Genomic DNA, 20,973 nt, shown 5'->3' on the forward strand with positions numbered 1-20,973 from the left:
GGAAAAAAAAAAAAAAAAAAGGTTAACTTGAAGTGGTGCTGTACATTCGGCTCTAGTGCAGTGATCAGCAGGTACCCTGCATTGAGTACTGTTTGATTATAAGAAGAAACTTAAAGACTTGTCACAGCTTGCTACTGGGTAATAATAATTGTATATTAGATAACGTGATGGATCTATTTTTAAGGAGAAAAAGTCACAGTTATACATTGTCAATATTGGAAAAGTAAGAAGACAGTAGTAATTATAATAATAATTGCTTGCATTCATAGAGTGGTTGCTGTGTACAATTGCAGTTAGTGTCCCTTCTGTATATGCTATGTGCCTCATTCCATCTCCATGAGTCCTATGATGTAGGTATTAATGTTATTTCGATTTTGCATGGGAGGACACTGAAGCATGCAATAAGTAACTTGCCAAAGGCCATATTGCTGGTAAGTACAAAAGATGGGCCTAGAATCCTGGTGTGTGCAGTGCTATAGTCCTTTGTTCAGAACAGGACATGCTGCCTCTTGTTTGGACCCTTGATAGATTGTGCTCCTGCTTCTCCCTGAATTATTTAACAAAAACAGTTCATAAAAGTTTGGAAGTGTGAACAAAGATAAGTATTTTAGCTGGAGATACAGAGTCTGGGAGGTCAGAGATATATGGTGTACGCTTTTGAACTTGTTTTTGTTTTTAACAGTGTATCTTCTCTCTAACTGAAAATGGTAAAATTTTAAAAGGTGATCATTAATGCAAAGGAAGCAGGTGACTGATTTTTCTTTCTGGAATTGTTCAACAGGTTAGGTTGGATCACAATGGAAAATTTTCTAATGCAGACTTTCAAGGGGTTCACTCTGAGAATGGGCCAGTTTTGGTCGAAGAACTTGGAAAGAAGTATGTGCTACTCTTCTTTCAACTAAAGCATTTATGGTCTCTTCCATTTAGCTTAAATCATGTTTATTTCTAAATGGCCTTGTGTATTTGTAAATTCAGCCAAAAATATTGCCTCTTAGTAGGAAATGTATTTGTTTAGATCTCTTGAAACAACAGTTTGAATTTAAATTTGTGTTTTGTGTGTTAACTTATTTTAAAAACCTGTTTTGTTGCTTATAGTTTAAAATGTGCCGTTTTTTACAAAGTCAGTTTGGAAAATTGACTATAAATTGTAACTATAAAGTAGGGAACATGGGAGGACACGGGCCATATTCATTTCTAATTTTAAATTAGCACTGAATTGCATGTAGTTAGTTTTTAGTAAATGTCCTATGGAGTAGGGAAGTACTGTGGCTGACTTGCTGCCGGTCTTCCTTTACAGCACCTTTTGTTTCAGTTGCTGCTGTCTTTATTAGAAAACAGGGTAGTAAGTCACACCTAATCTTTAGTATGGAAAATTTCAAACACACAAATGTAAAGACAGTACAGTGAACCCCAGTATAAGCATCACCTTGTTGAGCAGCTAACAGCTTTTGATAATCTTTTCTAATCTGTTTTCCTTAAACCCCCCCTTTTTTAAAGTGGGAATGGAATTGAGTATTTTAAAGCAAATCCCAGTTACCACACCATTTCTTAATAGACACTTACATGCTTGTATGTTTCTCTAACATAGTAAGGACTCCTCCCTCCCTACCTTAATTATAGCACTATCATCACTTCTAATAGAATTTCTTTTTAGTCTAATCTTTTGCTTAGATTGTGAGTAAAGGTTTTCAGTTTTCATCTTTTTAGGTTAGAAAATATGCTTTTGATTTAGGTCACCTTTGTTGACTAGAATCACATCTGGATTGCTTTGTATTTTGATTTTTAATCTAAGAAACTATGAAACTAAATTCTTTTATAAGTTGAAAATATTTATACAGAATACTTAAATCGATCTTCTTTCTAGGAATACTTTGTTACTATGAGTCTTTCTGGGGCTCCTGGGTGGCTCAGTAGGTTAAGCATCTGATTCCTTGATTTTGGCTCAGGTCATGATCTCATGATTCAGGAGATTGAGCCCTGTGTCGGGTTTGTGCTGAAGTGCTGAAGTGCAGAGCCTGCTTGGGACTCTGTCTTTCCCTTTCTCTGTGTGCATGGCCCCCTTTCTTTCTCTGTCTCTTAAATAAATAACCATTAAAAGAAATAAGTGTTTTTCTTTCTTTTAAAGACACTCCCCGAAGAACCTCAAACCACCTCCCTCAGAAAGCTGGAACACTGTATCAGGGAAGAAGATGAGAAAACCTTCCACTTCTGGACAGAATTTCCACTCTGGTTAGGATTATGTCAGATTAATCTTTCTTTGGAGGAGGGGTGATGGTACTTGGGCTTTTTTTTTTTTTTTTTTAATTATTATAGGAAAATGATGAGGTAATTTTTGGCTTCTTGTCACAGACATGGATTACAGAGGGCCAAAGAATCAAAGCAAGCCAATAAAAGCTCCATCAGCACTACCTCCTCGACTCCAGCATCCTTCAGGAGTAAGACAACATGCATTCTCCAGTCATTCTGCAGGGTCACAGTCTCAGAAACCCTCCAGCGAGCACAAAAATCTTAATAGGACACCCTCACAGATCATAAGGTACCACCTTTCTGAATGCAAGAGAAATCTAAATTGAGAAACATTTCTTTAATGTGCCACATCCCATGTGTTGAAACATTTACAACTTTCTGTTCATTTGCTTGCCTATAGTATATCTAAAACTATTGTTGACAAAATACCATGTGAAAATTTTAGTTCTTTATGATTACCTAATTCTCTTCAGGTAAGTCAGAGTAATTTTAGGGTAAGCCATCTTTTGAATAATTTTTTTTTTCAAATGATTTGGGAGACCTTATCATAGCCAGATCTTATTCTTGCACTTAATTGTTTTCTGGTAGCTTGTAATATGTTAAATGCTGAATTTCAAGTTGTCTTCCTTGGGTGGGGGCGTTCCCTTTATATATTGTTTATGCAGGAACTTAACCAAAATGGTTGGTTTCATTTGTTCTGATAAGGTTGAGTTGTTTGTGGTAATGTGTTTCATCGAATGAGGCTACAAGTTTTGTAAGTAAGGTAATCATGAAGATTAGCAATTTGAATATAATCTGTCTTTTTGTGGAGTGGCTTATAGCCCTTTGGAGGAACTTTATTTGAGAAGATGTGTCTAAGTTGAGGCAGTTCTTTTCTTGCACACTTGGCCGTGACTCTTGTGGGTGCTGGAGCCCTCCTAGGTTACTGGGACCAGGGCCTTCCCCATTCCAGACTTCCAGTCCCCAGTTGCCCGAACAGTTACAGCATCAGTTTATGTGTTTGCTGAGTTCTAGCTCTGGTTTTTAGTTCCTTTATTTTTAGCTTTTGGGCATTCCCCTTTCTTGGGAATATACTGAACTTTTTGTCATTAAAGACAGCTTATGTAACATCTTCTAGACAATTGTAGGTTCCCAGGCTGACATAGTACAAATATGGTCTTAGTTTTCTGGGGCTATTATAGCAAGGTACCACAAACTGGGTGGCTTAAAGGATCACACACACGTTTTTAATGTTTATTTTTCAGAGAGAGCAAGAGAGAGAGTGTGAGCAGGGAAGAGGCAGAGAGAGAGGGAGACAGAATCCCAAGCAGGCTCCTCGCTGTCAGGTGCAGGGCCTGATGCAGGGCTTGAGCCCACAGAATGTGAGATCATGAGCTGAGCCAAAGTCGGATGCCCAGCTGACTGAGCCATTCATGTGCTCCACCAACAGAAATTTATTTTCACTGTCCTGGAGGCTAGAAGTCTGAAATTATGCTGTCAGCAGGGCTGTGTTTTTTCTGAAGGCTGTGGGGTAGAATCTGTTTCCTGCTCTGCTCTCTGGTGTTGCCTACAGTCCTTGGTGTTCCTGGCTTGTGGATGCATCACTCCTGTGCCTCTGTCATCACATGCAGTTCTCCCTCTGTCTGTCTCTCTTCTAATAAGGATACCAGTCATACTGGCTTTAGGGCCCCCCTACCCTGGCATGACCTCGTCTTCACTGGATTACTTCTGTAATGACCCTGTTTTTAAGTAAAATCATATGTACAGGTATCAGGTATATATGTATTTGAACATATCTTTTTGGAAAGCACAGTTTACTTATAAAAAACACCAATACTTCAAGTCTATTACATTTTTCTTTTTAGTTTAACACACTATTAAGGGTAGGAAGTTCTATTGGTCAAAGTCTAAAACATTCAAAAGGTTATTCTGATAATTCTTCCTATCCTTACTTTCCCAGTGATCTAGTTTCCTTTTGCAGAGACAACTAGCATTAGCAGTATCCCTGCAGGGGTACTTTATAAATTTGTAAAAAGTAGATATATATTCATAATCCAACTTTCCAAAAGTTCTAATGAGAATGAATGATTAAAAATCATTCAGAAGAGGGGCGCCTGGCCGGCTCTGTCGGTTAGGTGTCTGACTTTTGATTTTGGCTCAGGTGTGCTCGGGTCATGATCCTCATGGTTGTGAAATTGAGCCCTGCATCCGCTATCAGTGTAGAGACTGCTTAGGATTCTTTCTCTCTTTCTGCCCCTGCCCTACTTGTGTGTGTGCACTCTATTTCAGAGAGAGAGGGTTAGTCATATACACACAGTCCTGAGAATTGGCCTGGGCAAAGAGTAGTCAGGGCCTTGAGTTCTTGGCAAACCCAGCAATAATGTGTAGGGACATTCAGGGCTCCTGGTGGGTTATTGCTCCTCACAGACAGAATTAGAGTCATTAATCAAGTAGTTGTGGCTAAAGTCTGTTGTTTGGATGTTAAACTGTATTAACATCCGGTGGCTTCTTATTCAAAGGAGGCAAAGTATTTAAGAGGACTAACTTATTTTGAATATTAACTTTGGAAACCTAAAAATGTGAAGTAAATACAGGAACGTCATAGGCAGAATTGAGATTTTCTTTTAATAAAATTCTTACCTTTTTAATAGACTAGAAAAGAAACTTTTTTCCCCTTGAACACAAAGATACTCTTTAGTGTTTTTTAAATATTAAAGAAAATACACATACAGTACTAAATGACTAATTTTATAGTTTTGTTTATCACAAATTGAATTTATGTCCACTGTGTTTCTTGTGTTGTAGCCAGTCTCTTAGGAATTGGTAAAATAATCAGACAACTGTGAAGTGTCTTTGTCTTACTAGGATCTTTTTTTTTTTTTTAATGTGTTAGTTGTATATTAAAACTCTTGATAGGAGAAGGCAGTGGGTGACATATAGATAAAAAGCTTTAAAGAATTTTTGACATTGTGACTGATTACCTAGGAACCTATTGTATTTGCAGTTAGTATGCCTTTTCCACTGTGGTTTTGAGGGTGAATTTTACTAGTATACTGGAACTAATGTAGAGACTGCTGATGATTGAATACCCAATAATAATAATAGTAACAATTCTGTATAAAGAAAACTTTAAAGTATGGAGTTTTATAGCTAATAGTCCAATTGGTTTAACCCCATTGGTTTATCTTGACTTTATTTCTTATATTTAACACATCAGTTTTGAATTTTTTCATTTATAGAATAAAAGAAGTTGTAATGTTGGGTGTGAGACCTCACTTTTTCATTTCTTACTGATACTGGTCTTTCCCTTCAGAGATAATAAAATATAATAGAATCCAGTCTAGGATTGACATGTATGCTTTCATTGTGCAAGTGCTGAAAAAGAGTAATGTCACTGCTGACTATCTCTTCTCTAGCAAAATGCAAATAGAAAGGATTTGGTTTTTGCTGTGTGGTGGGTGAGGGTGAGATGGACAGTTTTGGGTGATGGGACATAGTATAAGGGTAGTGTTAGCTTTCCAGAGATGTGTGGCATGTGCTGCATGCTCTCTGGGATCTGAGAAAGACTGGTCTAACTAAGATTATGAAGGTCCACCTTTGCTCCTCTGCCCTTTTTTTCCCAGTTGGGGTTGACATATGTTCTGTTGGAATTAGGGTGTGATTTTAAGTGGGCCTATCTAAAGACATGAAAAGGCTATTCGTAATTTTGGAGGTAAAAAAAAAAAAATTCAGAGGGCATCATTGTGTCCTCACGCTTTAAAGGAAGGTTATATGTTTTTGTATTGTGACAGCGTGTTTTTCCTGTAGGTTTTGGATTTTCATTTTCCACTGTTGTGGAACTATTTGACATGGCAGAAATAGTATTCATACTGCCTATATAAGCCATATACACAAAACATTAGAGTTATGTTATAGGCTACTAAACTATTCATGTATTTTTTGTCATGTTTCTTGGACCAGACTTACAATGAGGTGATGGTAGTCTTATTTGCAGTTATATCTAGTCAGTGTATTTTAATTTTTATTCTTTTCAGCTTTCTGTTTCTCTTGGTATCATCCAGAAAGCAGGAGGATGGTCCTGGTGTCTGCTTTGAATGTTGTCCTTTACTAAATACAGAAAATGACAGTGCTCTTGAGTTCTAAACTAAATAACTTTTTTTTAAAAAGTGAATTATCTGAGAGTATTGGAATATGGCATAGAGTATATATAAGTGGTTAAATTTCTGCCCTGATGAAAAGAAAAAAAATCTTAATTACTCCTATATCAATTACTTCTGTATCACTTGGAAGTGAGTTATATTCTTCTTTTCTTTTCCCCTCCTGTTGTTACTCTTCTTGACCCTATCATGTAGCCTGAGCTACAGGAGCTTCCATTTACTAAACATTTATTAGGCTGCCAAAAATTCTGTAATATCATAGTGTAGCTAAATTAGTCAAATATTGTATTGCAAAAAAGGTTATTTTATTTTAGGTACTCAACACATTTTGTCTTTTTTTTTTTTCATGACGAGAATGTTTTATTTGACAGAAAACCTGATCGTGAGAGAGCTGAGGATTATGATCACACGAGTCGAGAATCTAACTATTTTGGCCTCTCCCCAGAAGAGCGCAGAGAGAAGCAAGCTATAGAAGAATCTCGTTTACTCTATGAGATTCAGAACAGAGATGAACAGGCTTTCCCAGCCCTTTCCGTATGTATAAAAAGAGATTTTAAAAGTTGTTTAGAAGCTTCTCCTTGATATAGTTTTTATATGAAACCGTAGTTTCTAATGGTAGATTAGTAAGTTTTAAACTGTGAAAATTACCTTAAAGATCGTTTAGTTGCCCTTCCTTTTTACATTATTCACGAAGAAGATGAGGTCTGAAGATACTGCTGGTTGTTGGCAGAGTTGATGCAAGTAAATTGGTTAGCTCACTTCTAGTTTAGTATTTTTTCTTGAACCAAAACAAAATACATTTATTATTTATGAAATAGATGTTCACATTCAGTAAAAAAGATACATCTGTAAAATCAGGAAACTCTTCAGTGTCCTTTACTAAACACACCAGGACCTAATATATCCAAGAAGAGTTGTCATTCATAGTGTTTGCTTTTGGGAAGTACTAGTACATGTAACCCTGTGGCTTTGCCCTTGCTCTGTGTGTCAGATGCTGGGCTATGATGGCTACTTCTCTGATGAAAGAAATGTTCTCTACCCTTGGGTTTCTTCATTCTTTTTGGGGAGTCAGAAGGGAAAAACAGTTGTTATACAGAGTGAAGTAAAATCCTCTGTAAGGAGGGTGCATTGGGAGCATTGGATTCCCTTTGCCAGTTGTCTTTTAAATATTGGTAAGTAGTACTAAGTGCATTCTGAAATGGTGGTTAGGCACTTTCTTCTTAACAGTGGATTAAATGAATACAGTAGAATGTTACAGGAGGCTGCCAGGTATACTAGTATAAAACATTAAAGCACCATACACTCCTCCTTTGTCCTCTGACCTCTGTGGAATCCTTTAGAGGTATCAGATGCTCAGTTGAAAACCACTGATCTGGAATAGTAGTTCAGTCTGGCACAGGGATTGGAGCTTAGTTATTGGAAGATGTGCCCAAATCTATGTGTGCATTAGGTATGGTCTGTATGCTAAGTACATTTGTCTTAGTGTGATAGATGTTATTTTCCCATAACATACAGATAATAAAAAAGTACACATCATTTAAGCTTGTACTCCTAGCTTTTTTCTTTTATTTTTGTTGTTGTTGCGTTGTTGTTAGTGAATGGTAAAAATACAACTACTGTAAATGGAATAAATTGAAATTTTTTGATTATTAAAATGGGATGTCATACTCACCATTTTTAGACCTGTAGACATGTCTTGAACTTGATAGTGACTCAGGTTTGTCTTCTAGAAACTCCTGCCACAGAGGGCTGAGATCCTATTCTCAGCTGTGTGCAACATTTATTCACTAAGAGGTAGAGGAGGAAAGGACTTTCAGTGATAGGTTAGCTTGGAAACCTGACTTATTCCAGTCCCTTTGTTTCACCAATTAGAAGGTTGGATCTCATGCAGAGCCTAAGTGATTTGCTGACAGCGTTTTAGTGGTATGAATTCTGGTGTACTGTATCTGCTAGTTTGCAGTTGAGTATTTTTCCTTTCCCTCACAAAGGATTGTGGCCCTACAATGGCTGGTTTTGAAAGTTGATATGAAGGGTGTTGTTCTTCGTGCAGAAAATGTAAGTGGAAGTAGCAAGGTGAAGGTTTGGTAAGGGTGACTTCCTGAAGGGGGATAAGAAGAAGTATCACTCTCCTGATTTGGGCTGAAGGTCTGATTGCCTAATATTTTTGATTTATTAATAAGGTTGTTGCTGTAGAGTATATAATTAAACCTCAACCCTGTGTCCTATTTTTTTGTGGTTTTGGACGTATAAAGACATAGGGCTATGAATATGGAGATTTTTAACCAGCTCTATGAAGAGTAAGATTAATTACAAGACTTTTGTTGAGGTATTTGTGGGTAAATCTTTAAAACAAAGTGTTGGGTTTTTGTTCATTTTAAGAGCTCATCAGTCAGTCAGTCAGCTTCTCAGAGTAGCAACCCATGTGTCCAGAGAAAATCGTCACATGTAAGTGATAGAAAAGGAAGCAGGCGGAGAATGGATACCGAAGAACGGAAAGATAAAGGTATGTTATTTCATCATTTGGAAGCAGATGCTAGAGCTCTGTGTCTGGTTTAAAGTCATACATTGGGAAAGAACCCTTTTTAAATCATTAAACAGTGTAATGTCATGTATCTCACTGTTGCAGAGACACGTTGACTCAAGCTAAAGCATGTTAAATGTTATTTTGAAGACTGCATTTTTCACTGATTAAACACAGTTCAAATAGTCCTTTAGGCTTTGTCTGTCTTCATGTTTTATTCTGTTCTCAGACCAGGACTGTCTAGTGGTTGATACTGTTTTCTTTTTTTATCTTGGTCTGTTATAGACTCTGTCCATGGACATACGCACTTGGATAAAAAACCTGAGACAAGCACATTGGAGGTAAATGTTTTAAATACTAATTGCATCTTTTCTTTTTTTCCCCCCTTAAACACTGATAATTTAGCAAGAAGAAGTAGAAGGAGAAGCTGGAGGTGATTTCATCATTTCATAACTGTTACAGAAGTAGAAAAGCCGAGGAAAAAATTGGGAAAGGATGATAGTGCTTGAGGAGAATTCACTCTCAAATTAATAACCATTTCTTTAAAGCTACATGATGATTACCTATCTGAATTGGTGGAGAGTAGCTTTTACTTTCCATTACTGTATATAGATTGAAATTTAAAAAAATTTTTGAAACCATTTTCCCAGTAAAAACTGCCTAATAGTTTGATATGATCAAGATGTGCAGGCTGAGTTACCTACCTGTCTAAGACCAGGTATAATTGAAAAAATATTTAGTCATGAAGAGGTTTCAGTCAGGTGCAGGTAGGGTGAACTATACAGACAACCATGATTATCATAGAATTTCAGTCTTTGAAATATAAAATTTCGCTTTTGTTTTGCTTCCAAAGAATATTAGTGATGATAAATGTACAAGAGTTTCATCACCATCAAAGTCAAAGAAATTAGAATGCCCACCTGCAGAGCAAGTAAGTACATTGTTGAATTTGACATTGAATGCTTCATTCTCTGGGTTTCTTTTTATGATGTTTATTTAAGAGAAAGAGCAAGCAGGGGAGGGGCAGAGAGAAAGAGGAAGAGAGAGAATCCTAAGCAGGCTCCATGCTTTCAGCACAGATCCCAACATGGGGCTTGATATCCCACAATCTTGAGATCCTGATCTGAGCCAGAATCAAGAGTCAGATGCTTAACTGACTGAGCCACCCATGCGCTCCTGTTCTTTAAACATCATACAAAGAAGTAAGAAACCTTTGAATTTATTCAGGTTATGATCTCATAGTTAGTGGGATCAAGCCCAACATTGGGCCCCTTGCTTAGCTTGGAGCCTGCTTAGCATTTTCTCTCTCTCCTGCCCCTCTTCCCCATTCTGTCTTTAAAGTAAGAAAATAAAGACAAAAATGGGAGAACTTATTCTAGCATCATAATTTAGGTACAGTTACGATTGTCACTTAGTCTAGAATGTTCTCATTTTTTGTGGAATTTATTATTATTATTTTTTGAGAGGGAAACTGAGTATCCCAAGCAGGCTCCTTGCTGTCAGTGCAGAGCCTGAAGGTGGGGTTCATATTTCACGACAGTGAGATCATGACCCGGGCTGAAATCCAGAGGCAGACACTTATCAGACTCAGTCTCCTAGGTGCCCCTTTAAGATTTTATTTTTTTATTTTTACTTATTTTTTTAAAAATTTAAATGTTTATTTTTGAGAGATGGAATGCAAGCTGGGGAGGCGGGGTGGCGGTGGGCGGGCAGAGAGGAGGGAGATGCAGAATCCAAAGTAGGTTCCAGGCTCTGAGCTGTCAGCACAGAACCTGACATGGGGCTCTAACTCACAAACTGTGAAATCATGACCTGAGCTAAAATCTGACGCTTAACTGACTGAACCACCCAGGCACCCCTTAAGATTTTATTTTTTAGTTTCTGTACACAGTGTGGGGCTTGAACTCACAACCTGAAGAGCTTCACGCTCTACTGATTGAGCCAGCCAGATGCCTCCATAGAGTGTTATTTATTAAAACAATTTTTTTTAATGTTTATTTTTTTAGAGAGAGAGTGTGGGGGCAGGGGTCAGAGAGAGAGAGCGGGAGACACAGAATCTGAAGCAGGCTCCAGGCTGTGAGCTGTCAGCAGAGTCCGACGCGGGGCTTGAACCCACGAACTCTGAGATCATGACCTGAGCTGAAATCTGGAGTCGTTTGCTTAACTGACTGAGCCACCCAGGCGCTGCCTGGCATGTTATTTTTATAGTTCCCATGTTTTGGACATAGAAGCACCATACTTGTGAATTGATTTTGAAGAAACTTGTTGTCTTGTTGTCATCTTTATGGTGGGTTGGGTTGGCTTGAAAATTAGATTTTTGAAGGGAAATTAAAATTTCTACTTTATTTTAAAACTTCCAAAGGAGTTGTCTGAATCTTTAACAGTTCATAGAAGGGCGGGAATATGATGATTGACAAGATTAGAAAAATATACATTTAGAATGTAATACCACAGTTTATAAATTTAATGAAGAAGGAACTTGAGTTCCAGCAGATATTTTGGTTCTCAGTCTTATATAGGAATAAAGTTCTTAGTCCTTCCTTGCCTATCAGTTAACATTCTTCATGTTCACTGGAAAGCATACAGTTTATGGTATGTGTTTGTGTGAAGAGCAGTTCTAAATAACTCATGAATTTCAAAAGGATTTCAGTGATTTCTTTCTTTCTTTCCTGAAAAGCATTATTTAAGATGCTTTAAAGTTTGATTCTGTCTCTTCCAGGTGTCTTCTGTGACTTTTGATAGGCAATCCTTGCTTAGGGCTAAATTTGTTTGTGTGGAAATTTTAGCTACTGTGTTTTCTTTGATTTCTAAGATCAGAAAAATCTATATAGAAGTTGCAGTTATGTAAAAGGCAGCTCAGGGTACATTTGGTGTTAAAATTAGTGTTAAGCAAAATGAACTTTTGTCTTTTTCCACCCCCTCTCTTGAAGAAGCCAGCAGAACATGTGTCTTTGTCAAATCCAGCTCCCCTTCTAGTTTCTCCAGAGGTACATCTAACTCCTGCGGTGCCTTCTTTACCAGCCACTGTGCCAGCCTGGCCAAGTGAACCTACAACTTTTGGACCAACAGGTTAGATAAGAATTAAAAAGTTCCTTGAACCAGCCAACAAAAGCTTTCCAAGTCAGAGACTTAAGTTCCTTACTTTTAAACTTTTTAAGTTGTCATTTTAAAAAATATTTTCTTAGGTAATCTTTATATCCATCATGGGGCTCAAACTCAACGACCCCATGATCAAGAGTTGCACACTCTGCTGACTGAGCCAGCCAGGCACCTCAGAGACTTCAAATTCTTGATAGCTTGACCTCAGAGCAGGGCTAGCTGTGTGGAGCCTCACAGAGCTTCTTGTGAGCCTCTGTTTTGCTCTGCCTCTAGTGTGGGAGGACCAGTTTCATTTGGTATTCATTTGAGATGTAACCTCAAAATTTCAGAAGCAATATGTTTGAGCTGGTTGTCTCTACTAGATGCTGAGCACTGACATCACAGTTTGCATTTTCCATTGACAGCACTTTATCCTCCCCCTGCCCCATCCATTGAACCTTTTGCCAGGCTTCGTGTCTTGCTCATATTTGTAAGAGCTACTATTAGAAGACTGACTTAGAGCTTGTTTCCTGGGCTCATTTCCTCCTGTGTGTCTAGGAGGGTTCTTAGTTGGTATAAAAGGTGCTTTTTTAGATTGCTTAAATAACCTTTTTATCAGCTATGTTAGTTGTACAGCATTCTTCACCTTTTAGCTTAATTGTAAACTTTTATTTATTTGTAGGGAGAAGTATTTTCACCTTTTTATACCTTGTGATCCCCTTTCCTCTCTTTTGTAGGTGTCCCTGCTCAAATTCCTGTTTTGTCAGTGACACAGACTCTGACCACTGGACCTGATTCTGCTGTATCCCAAGCTCATTTAACACCCTCTCCAGTTCCTGTGTCAATACAGGCAGTTAACCAGCCCTTGATGCCTTTGCCTCAGACATTGAGCCTTTACCAGGACCCACTCTACCCTGGGTTTCCTTATAACGAAAAGGGAGATCGAGCCATTGCACCACCTTATTCACTGTGTCACACTGGGGAGGACCTGCCTAAGGGTGAGATCCTTTTCCAAGTTCTAAATGATTTTATTTACCAAATACTGATGTGGGTTCAGCAGGAAATGTGAAATAGGGATCAGATGTTATGTTACTGAGTAAGCCAAAGGGCTGACCGTAAGAAGGACTTGGCTTATCAGGCGTTCACTTTGTTGTTTCAGCTTTTGTTTGATTGGAATATGGTTTTTGTATATTTAGTAACTATCCCTCCCCTATACCGTTTTTTTCAAAAACAGCCTAAAACCATTTTGAATTAAATTTTAATAATGTCATCAACTAGGTAATTAAACGTCGCTGAGTTTTCTCATCACTGAACTTTCAGGGTTTTGAGACCACTCCTATTTTTCCATGAAAAAATGAGAAGATTTTTTAAAGGAATTTTAGTTTGCAAAATTTTCTGTCAAAAAAATTGAAAGAGTAATGCAGTGGCTTTATGGTCTTTACCTTGATTTTTGTGGACAATTTTGTTTTATTAGTGGTTTGGTTTGAGTCTGTGGATAATTGGTTAATGTCAGATGAATACCTACTAATGTTATGTTATTAATGAGTTAGGTTTATGTCAATTTTATTCTTATCCCCCAACATTTTTATTTCATAATTTTTAAACCCCCATAGAAAAGTTGAAAAAGAAATAAAATAACACTGAACGCCTGAGTTTCCTTCACACAAAATTTTAATCAGATAAAAATCTCAAGCCATTTTAGGACTTAGATGTTAGCACAGACAAAGCATATTGAACCTGGAATTACCTTATAGTAACAGAACTTGGTTTTGGTTATTACCATTTTTACCTATGTTTTATATTACAGGTTAGATGGATTGATTTGAGTAGGCAAAATTGTCTTTAGAGCTATATTGTTTGAGGATAATGGAAAAAAATTCCTTTTTGAATGTGTACTTATAGTGATTATTATGTTATTTATTTTTAGATAAGAACATTCTTCGATTCTTCTTTAATCTTGGTGTAAAGGTATTTATTTACATTTTATCATTTTAAAGTTAATTTTTAAGTTAATACTGTTTTAGATTATTAGTATTTACATAATCTTAACTCCTACCCTGTTGGTGAATAACAGCCTAAGATTTACTAGATCACATTAAGAACTAGGATTTTCAGTACTATATTGTTTATTTTTGATAGTGGTTGAGGCTCTAGAACTTGCTTGCTTTTCCTTTTAACTGGAAATGGTTTAACCCTGTGAGTATATTCAGGAAACAGTCCTCATCCCTGGGGTACCCTAGTGACAATGCCCTCATTGGGGGATTCAGTGAAAGATCTGGGTTTGAAATTCTGCACCATTATTTTTTGGCTGTATATCTCTGGGCAAGTCATTTAGTGTTATCTTCGTGTAGCTTTTTTCATTTGTGTTATGTGGATAATCTTCTTCCATCTACCTCATTTGTTGAAAAGATCGAAGGAAAGACTTTGTGTAAATTCTCCTGTGGGACGTGGTGTGTTCACTAGCACAGCAGAGGTATCCTTTGGGAAGTAGTCAGCCTAGAAATAGCTTGCCTTAGAAAGAAAGGCTGGAGAACTCTATGTCCTTGTCAGTGTTTGTTAGCTCCTGTTTGGATTAATTTCTGTGGGTTTTAGACTTAAAATATGAAATGAAGTCCACTGGTCAGTTCATACAAGGAGACTTAATTTTATCATCTGCTGTATTGGTTGCCTCATTTTATATTTACCTAGTTAATGTTGGCTTTAGCTAATTGGTTAATTTGCCAATTAACTGGCATAATTTTCTTTGTTTGGTGGTTACCTGGCCCTTTGCAGGAGAAGGATTCAGATTTTCAGTGTTGCCTTCTCTAACTGGAAGTCTGACTTCAACCCTTGCAGTTGGAATGCCCCTGGGCTGCCTCCTAGACCTGTAGAGTCTTAACACTGAGGATCATCTACTTTTGTGCCAGTATTTTTCTGGTAGAATAGAAAGGTCCAGACCAATTAACTAGTTGGCATGAGGTTACACAATGGGTTAGTGGTGGAGCCAGAATACAAATGCAGACTACAGAAGCCAAACAGCCGGTGATTGAGCTATTCAAAGCTGGCAGCTCAAGTGCTTGATGGTGGTTGTTTCTGGGACCTGTATCACTACAAATTATTTATGTGTAGTTACGTCCAAAGGATGGAATTAATGATTATGATAATCCGTGGTTGGGTTCATTATATTGTCTCTTGTCACCTCAATACCAGGACTTTGGGTTCGTTTCCAGATAGGAATAAAGAATAGAATCTTAGAGCAGTGAATGAATTTTGTAATTCCTTTTCATATTATGTGTCACAATGATTATATAGTCTTGGCAGGCACGGGACACTTGATGCACTCACTCTTAAACTTTTTTCCTCCCTTTTGTTTATGTTACTGTTTTTGTCTCTTTTAGGCATATAGTTGTCCTATGTGGGCCCCGCATTCTTACCTGTACCCTCTGCACCAGGCCTACCTGGCAGCCTGCAGGATGTACCCAAAGGTCTCTGTCCCTGTGTATCCTCCAAATCCTTGGTTCCAGGAAGCTCCTTCTACTCAGAATGAAAGTGATTGTACCTGTACCGATGCACACTTTCCAATGCAGACTGAGGCCAGTGTTAATGGTCAGATGCCACAGGCAGAGATTGGACCGCCAACATTTTCTTCTCCTCTGGTTATCCCTCCATCTCAGGTGTCTGAAAGTCACGGACAGTTATCTTACCAGGCTGATCTTGAATCTGAAAACTCTGGGCAGCTTCTTCATGCTGAATATGAAGAGTCACTAAGTGGCAAGAATATGTTCCCACAACCGTCCTTTGGGCCTAATCCATTCTTAGGCCCAGTTCCCATTGCACCTCCTTTCTTTCCTCATGTTTGGTATGGATACCCTTTTCAGGGATTTATAGAAAATCCAGTAATGCGGCAGAATATTGTTCTGCCCTCTGATGAGAAAGAATTGGATCTACCCCTGGAAAATCTGGATCTGTCTAAAGAATGTGGTTCAGTTTCAGCAGTGGATGAGTTTCGGGAGGCTAGAGGTGAAGGTACACATTCTCTCCCTGAAGCTGGTATGAGTAAGCATGAGGGCCGGGCGGAGCAGTCATCCCAGACACCTAAGGCAGATCTGGCATCAGCTTCCATCCCTCCTGTAGCAGAGGAAAAGGCTCATCTTCCCACTCAGATTCTAAACCGAGAGAGAGAAACTGTGCCTGTTGAACTTGAGCCTAAAAGGACCATTCCAAGTCTGAAGGAAAAGTCAGAAAAAGTGAAAGATCCTAAGATTGCTGCTGATGTGGTCAGCGGGGCCAACTCTGTGGCTAGCAGAGTGCAAAGACCAAAAGAAGAGAGTTCAGAAGATGAAAACGAAGTATCTAATATTCTGAGAAGTGGTAGATCCAAGCAGTTTTACAACCAGACTTACGGAGGCAGGAAGTACAAAAGTGATTGGGGCTCTTCTGGTAGAGGAGGCTATCAGCATGCACGAGGTGAGGAGTCCTGGAAGGGGCAGCCAAGCAGAAGCCGAGACGAAGGTTATCAGTACCATCGGAATGTCCGAGGACGGCCCTATCGGGGGGATAGGAGGAGGTCTGGGATGGGAGATGGCCATCGGGGACAAAACACTTGACAGTCGCTGCTGTGGTATTTTAGAGCAGAAACCTCTTAGATGGAATGTTTCTGAAGGCTTTAACAAAATCATTAAATAAAAAAACCCACATTGGAACTATCTCCTCCCCTCCCCTTTACCCTTACTCCCATCTTGGACAAGAGATTTTGGATATGCGTTCAAGGGGCAGGTAAATTCCTGGCATTGCCATTTTTCTTCGTTCAAAATCTGTTTATCAGGTAACTGCCCCCACAAAAAGTAGAAAATAAGTTTGTTAAAGTATTTTTTATAAACAGCTTAATATAAAACTTAGGCTTAGTGTTTGGTTTTTTTCCTTATATAAGTTTAATTTCAGATGTTGGAAATGTGTGCTTTATAGTGTTTACTAAAGTGACAAGAAAAGTATACCATTTGACACACTATAGATTCCAAAACATAACATTGCACCAAATAGAAATGTATATTTTATTATGCAATGCCTTAGTCATAAACTGGGCTCAAATAATTCTTAGCCTAAAACACTGTTGTCTTTTGAAATGCTTCCAACCCAAAGGCCTTTCATCTCAATATCTGTCAAACTTGAATAATGTCTTCTCTTTAATATTACACATAAGGCAGCCTATTAACCTGTGTCTTAGAAATGTTGTATATAGTTCTTTTAATATTCATAGGGTATATTTTTGAATTTTGGTGAGTATTTGTTGAACTTGAGATCGCATACCAGACAGATGTTTAAGAAATAATAGGATATCTAATGAAATGGCTGTTTCCACCAAGAATTCCTAGCACTGGTGTAAATATCATGGTGCCTACTTGAAAGAAATGTAGATGCTATGCATTTTGAAAATAATCTGCATCTGTTAAAACTGCAGAAGTTTTTTAATGCCACTTTAACACTAATGCACTGACAGATTTAAATATTTTGTGAGAAGAAATGTTAAAACATTTTTAGCTTGACAGGTTCCTATGGAGTTACTGTGTTTTGTTTCTCTCTTTGCACCGTTATGTGTATCACTTTACATTTGCATGTTCAATTTGTCACATGCCTGGAACTGTTGTACACAAAAAGGATGATTGTGATTTCTAGTTCTTTTCTAGAGGATGCTGCTAGAAAATGGTTGCTTTGCATTTTATAGCTTGTTACCCCTTCTGTAGCATCTCTCTTCTGATTCTGCCTCTTTTCGGTCTTTGCAGTATTCATGGAAATTCACTTTGCATGTTGCACTCTGTTCTCAGTTGGAGATTTAACTCTCAATCAACACAGTATTCATGCATCTGTGTTACTCTACAAAAATAACTGTAGCTTATGTTTCTTATTTGTACATACCAATGTGAAAAATCTACTCTTCATGTTTTCTTTTGATCAGGAAGTTTGAGTGCTATGCAAATAATGTAGAAGTTTCTCTTTGCATGCCATGTGTAATATACCTAGCCAAAACAGATTTTTTTTTAAATAGCAAATTACTTTTAAAAGCAAATACAATTCACTTGAATTTGACAAACTGAAGCAGATGAGTTCTCTGGGTTCTCTGATTACCCACAGGAATGTTTGAATGCCAGCTAGGCTCAGTTGAATCTCCACTGTACTGTAATAATGGTTATTTACCTCTGTGTTGTTTTAATGATCTAATGTCTGTGTAACTGCTGATTTGAGTAGTGATTAGTATTTAGATGTTTTGTGACGTAGAATTTTAGAGAGCACTTTGAAAGAGAACATTTTATTGTGATGGTGCTAGGTAGAAATTGGTAAAGATGGATGGTCTTGTGGAAAAAAAACATTTGAGACAACTTGAAAGGAATTTCTGTTGTCATCTAAGCTAGAACAATTGGGGCAAGTACTGCCGAAGCCGGTTTTTTCTCACTTAACAGAAAAAGTCATTAACGGAAATGAGATTATAGGGTCCCCCACTTTGAGCTTATGATTTTTTGTATGTCACATTAGCTTATCTGATCATTTTTATGAAAACACATTTAGATTATAATGACCAGATTTAAACGTTCAAAGAAGTTTGATCTCAGGAGTCCAAAAAATTGCTCTTTCCAGTATCTTTGATCTTACTGACTGAGATTTGATCGGTTTCTTCTGGATACATCTCAGAATTGGATAGGAAAGAATATTCGTTTTTTCACTGTCCCTGTGTCTTACCTCAGTTGAGTAACAGAATATATAGTTCCTGCAGGAAACACTGATTTGCTTCCTGTTTCCCATATCTTACCTCCAGGACATGACGGAAACAGTGCTGAAAAAGAACGTTAGCAGATTGTACTTTACTCCGTGACCTCTGGAATAAAAGAATTCTGACGTTTGATAATTAGTTTTAAAATTACTAATCTTTGCGGGAAGATCCGTTTTACTTTTTCCTTTAGTTTTGTTTTAAATGTTTTAGTGCAGGGGATTTTGCCTTATGCTGAGGTCAAATTAGGGCCAAGCAAGCTTTTGTCCTCCTTTATTTTAACTGAGTCAAAAAGTGTGTTGATATGAGATACGATGTTCCTGTATAAGAGAAAAACAGAAGCTAAGGAATGAGAATCATTTGTATTTTGAGTTAGAAATTGTGGAACTTGACCGTATTATGATTATACACATTTTGAAGAACAGATGTTTAGAATGACCAAAGCTCACCTGTTCATTATAGTTAGTTTTGCTGAACTTGATTCCTCTCCCTTTCATTTTAGTATCGTGTATATTTCTCTTCCACTCGTTTCCTCTCAGATACGTCTTCAGCTCTTGTTCCACACACTCAGTGGCAGCAGGATGCTAGCATCTGTGCAGTCCTTGTCGTGTTTCCTGGTAACCCATATGTTCGTTTCCATGGCTGACCTAAGCTCAGAACCTGCCTTGACCTGGCAGCAGTAGGTCTTCCCAAACCACCATGCTGACAACAGCTTATTTGATGCAAACTATGTATATTCTTGCAGTGTGTTTCCTTTGTGACTCAAGGTTGAATTAAAATGCCTGTGAACTGCAAACTTGCTAATGATTGACTTGGTGCAATAAAGTTCCTTTCTGACCATTTCTGGTTTAGAAAACATTCAGCCATCCTAGAAACTAGCAATATTTATTTATGCCTCATTTATTTTACCTTTGGTTTTAGATGAGGTAACCTTAGTCTTTCACTTATGGGTACTAAGCAAGGTCCATTTTAGTGTAGCTGAAGAGAATGCATATTTGGCTACACGATTTCTGTTTACTGTATTTTGCTTCCTATTTAATGTCTAAATACTATTATGTTTTTGTTTAAAATCTTAGTAATGGCTCAGTTCCAATATGTCATTTTCAAAGAACTAAGGTTTTGCTACTAGTAGTGTCAGCCATTTACTCTCCCGCTAATTGGGATTTCCCACTAAATGGGAATTTTTTTTCCCCCCTGAAATACAAGTTTTAGAAAATCTTAGAAGAGGGGTGGGTGCATGTCTTAATGCTGGGAAACAGCAACTTTGGGGTTGAATTTACTTGAATGGATTAAAAATTGCATTGTTACAGAGCTAGAAGAAAATTTATGTATGAAAAATGAGAATAGCCTTACACTGAGTACAAATAATACTTAAAAGCATGTGAAGATGTGATCATTTGTGATGTTACTTGTAAAAAAAAAAGTATATATACATATCTTTTGAAGTGTTGAAAGGAAAATAGTACTTTATATTCTTTATCATATCACTTTTTGTAAGTGTTGGATATATTCCTGTTTATTTTTCTATGTTCTGTTTTGTAGCCTTAAGAAGTGTTTCAAACATATCTGAATGTATAAAATAAGAGTAAATGCCCTACATGGTGTGATGCTGCATTATATATAAAACTGTGTGCATATATTAAATTTTGTCTCTTGATTCTGCTTGTGATTCTTTGGTTCCAGGGTAAACCAAGTAATAGAGCATATAAATCTTAAGAGGAATTTTAGTAAACGTCTAAAAATAAGAGATGGTTTCCATGGTTTTTATCTGGTCAGAAGATAGTTCTAGTATGTGAAACTAAAAACCACGTGGGATTTATAATCTGTGGGGTAGGTACTGTTGTTTTCCCTATTTAACATATATAATAAAACTGAACTTTTAAAAAATGAGGCCAACTAATTTGACTAAAGTCATGCAGCTCATAAGTGGTAGAATTTGGGTATGTACCTAGCTCTGAGTGGTTTTAGAACTAGTGGTGCTCTATCAGTTTTTTGGCATTCATTAAATGAAATGGGATGTGTAGACTAAGAATACTTTACAGATTAAATGGCCTTTTTAAAAGTTAGTATTCAATACAGTCATACCTTGTTTTACTGCGGTTCACTTTATTGTGCTTTGCAGATACTGTGCTTTTTAAAGATGGAAGGCTTGTGGCAACCCTGCACTGAGCAGGTCTGTTGGTGCTGTTTTTCTAACACTTGCTCACTCGGTCACATTTTGGTAATTCTTGGAATATTTCAAACTTGTTCAT

General features: G+C 37.5%; 1 protein-coding gene across 2 annotated transcripts in view; it reads left to right on the forward strand.

Moving 5' to 3' along the window:
* Window positions 1-20,378, forward strand: part of OTUD4 (OTU deubiquitinase 4) — a 42,462-nt gene extending 22,084 nt beyond the window's left edge. For both annotated transcript variants that reach the window (XM_077755923.1, XM_077755924.1), the window contains exons 11-21: window positions 782-876; window positions 2,126-2,229; window positions 2,350-2,536; window positions 6,755-6,917; window positions 8,763-8,886; window positions 9,190-9,245; window positions 9,758-9,835; window positions 11,835-11,973; window positions 12,720-12,980; window positions 13,910-13,950; window positions 15,360-20,378. In XM_077755923.1, coding sequence (XP_077612049.1) covers window positions 782-876; window positions 2,126-2,229; window positions 2,350-2,536; window positions 6,755-6,917; window positions 8,763-8,886; window positions 9,190-9,245; window positions 9,758-9,835; window positions 11,835-11,973; window positions 12,720-12,980; window positions 13,910-13,950; window positions 15,360-16,568 — 2,457 coding nt within the window. In that variant the 3' untranslated portion in view covers window positions 16,569-20,378. The remainder of the gene's footprint in view (window positions 1-781; window positions 877-2,125; window positions 2,230-2,349; window positions 2,537-6,754; window positions 6,918-8,762; window positions 8,887-9,189; window positions 9,246-9,757; window positions 9,836-11,834; window positions 11,974-12,719; window positions 12,981-13,909; window positions 13,951-15,359) is intronic.
* The last annotated feature ends 595 nt before the right edge of the window (window positions 20,379-20,973 follow it).

The sequence above is a fragment of the Crocuta crocuta genome, unplaced genomic scaffold, assembly GCF_008692635.1.
Source record: "Crocuta crocuta isolate KB4526 unplaced genomic scaffold, BGI_CrCroc_1.0 scaffold112, whole genome shotgun sequence".
Taxonomy (NCBI): Eukaryota; Metazoa; Chordata; class Mammalia; order Carnivora; family Hyaenidae; genus Crocuta; species Crocuta crocuta.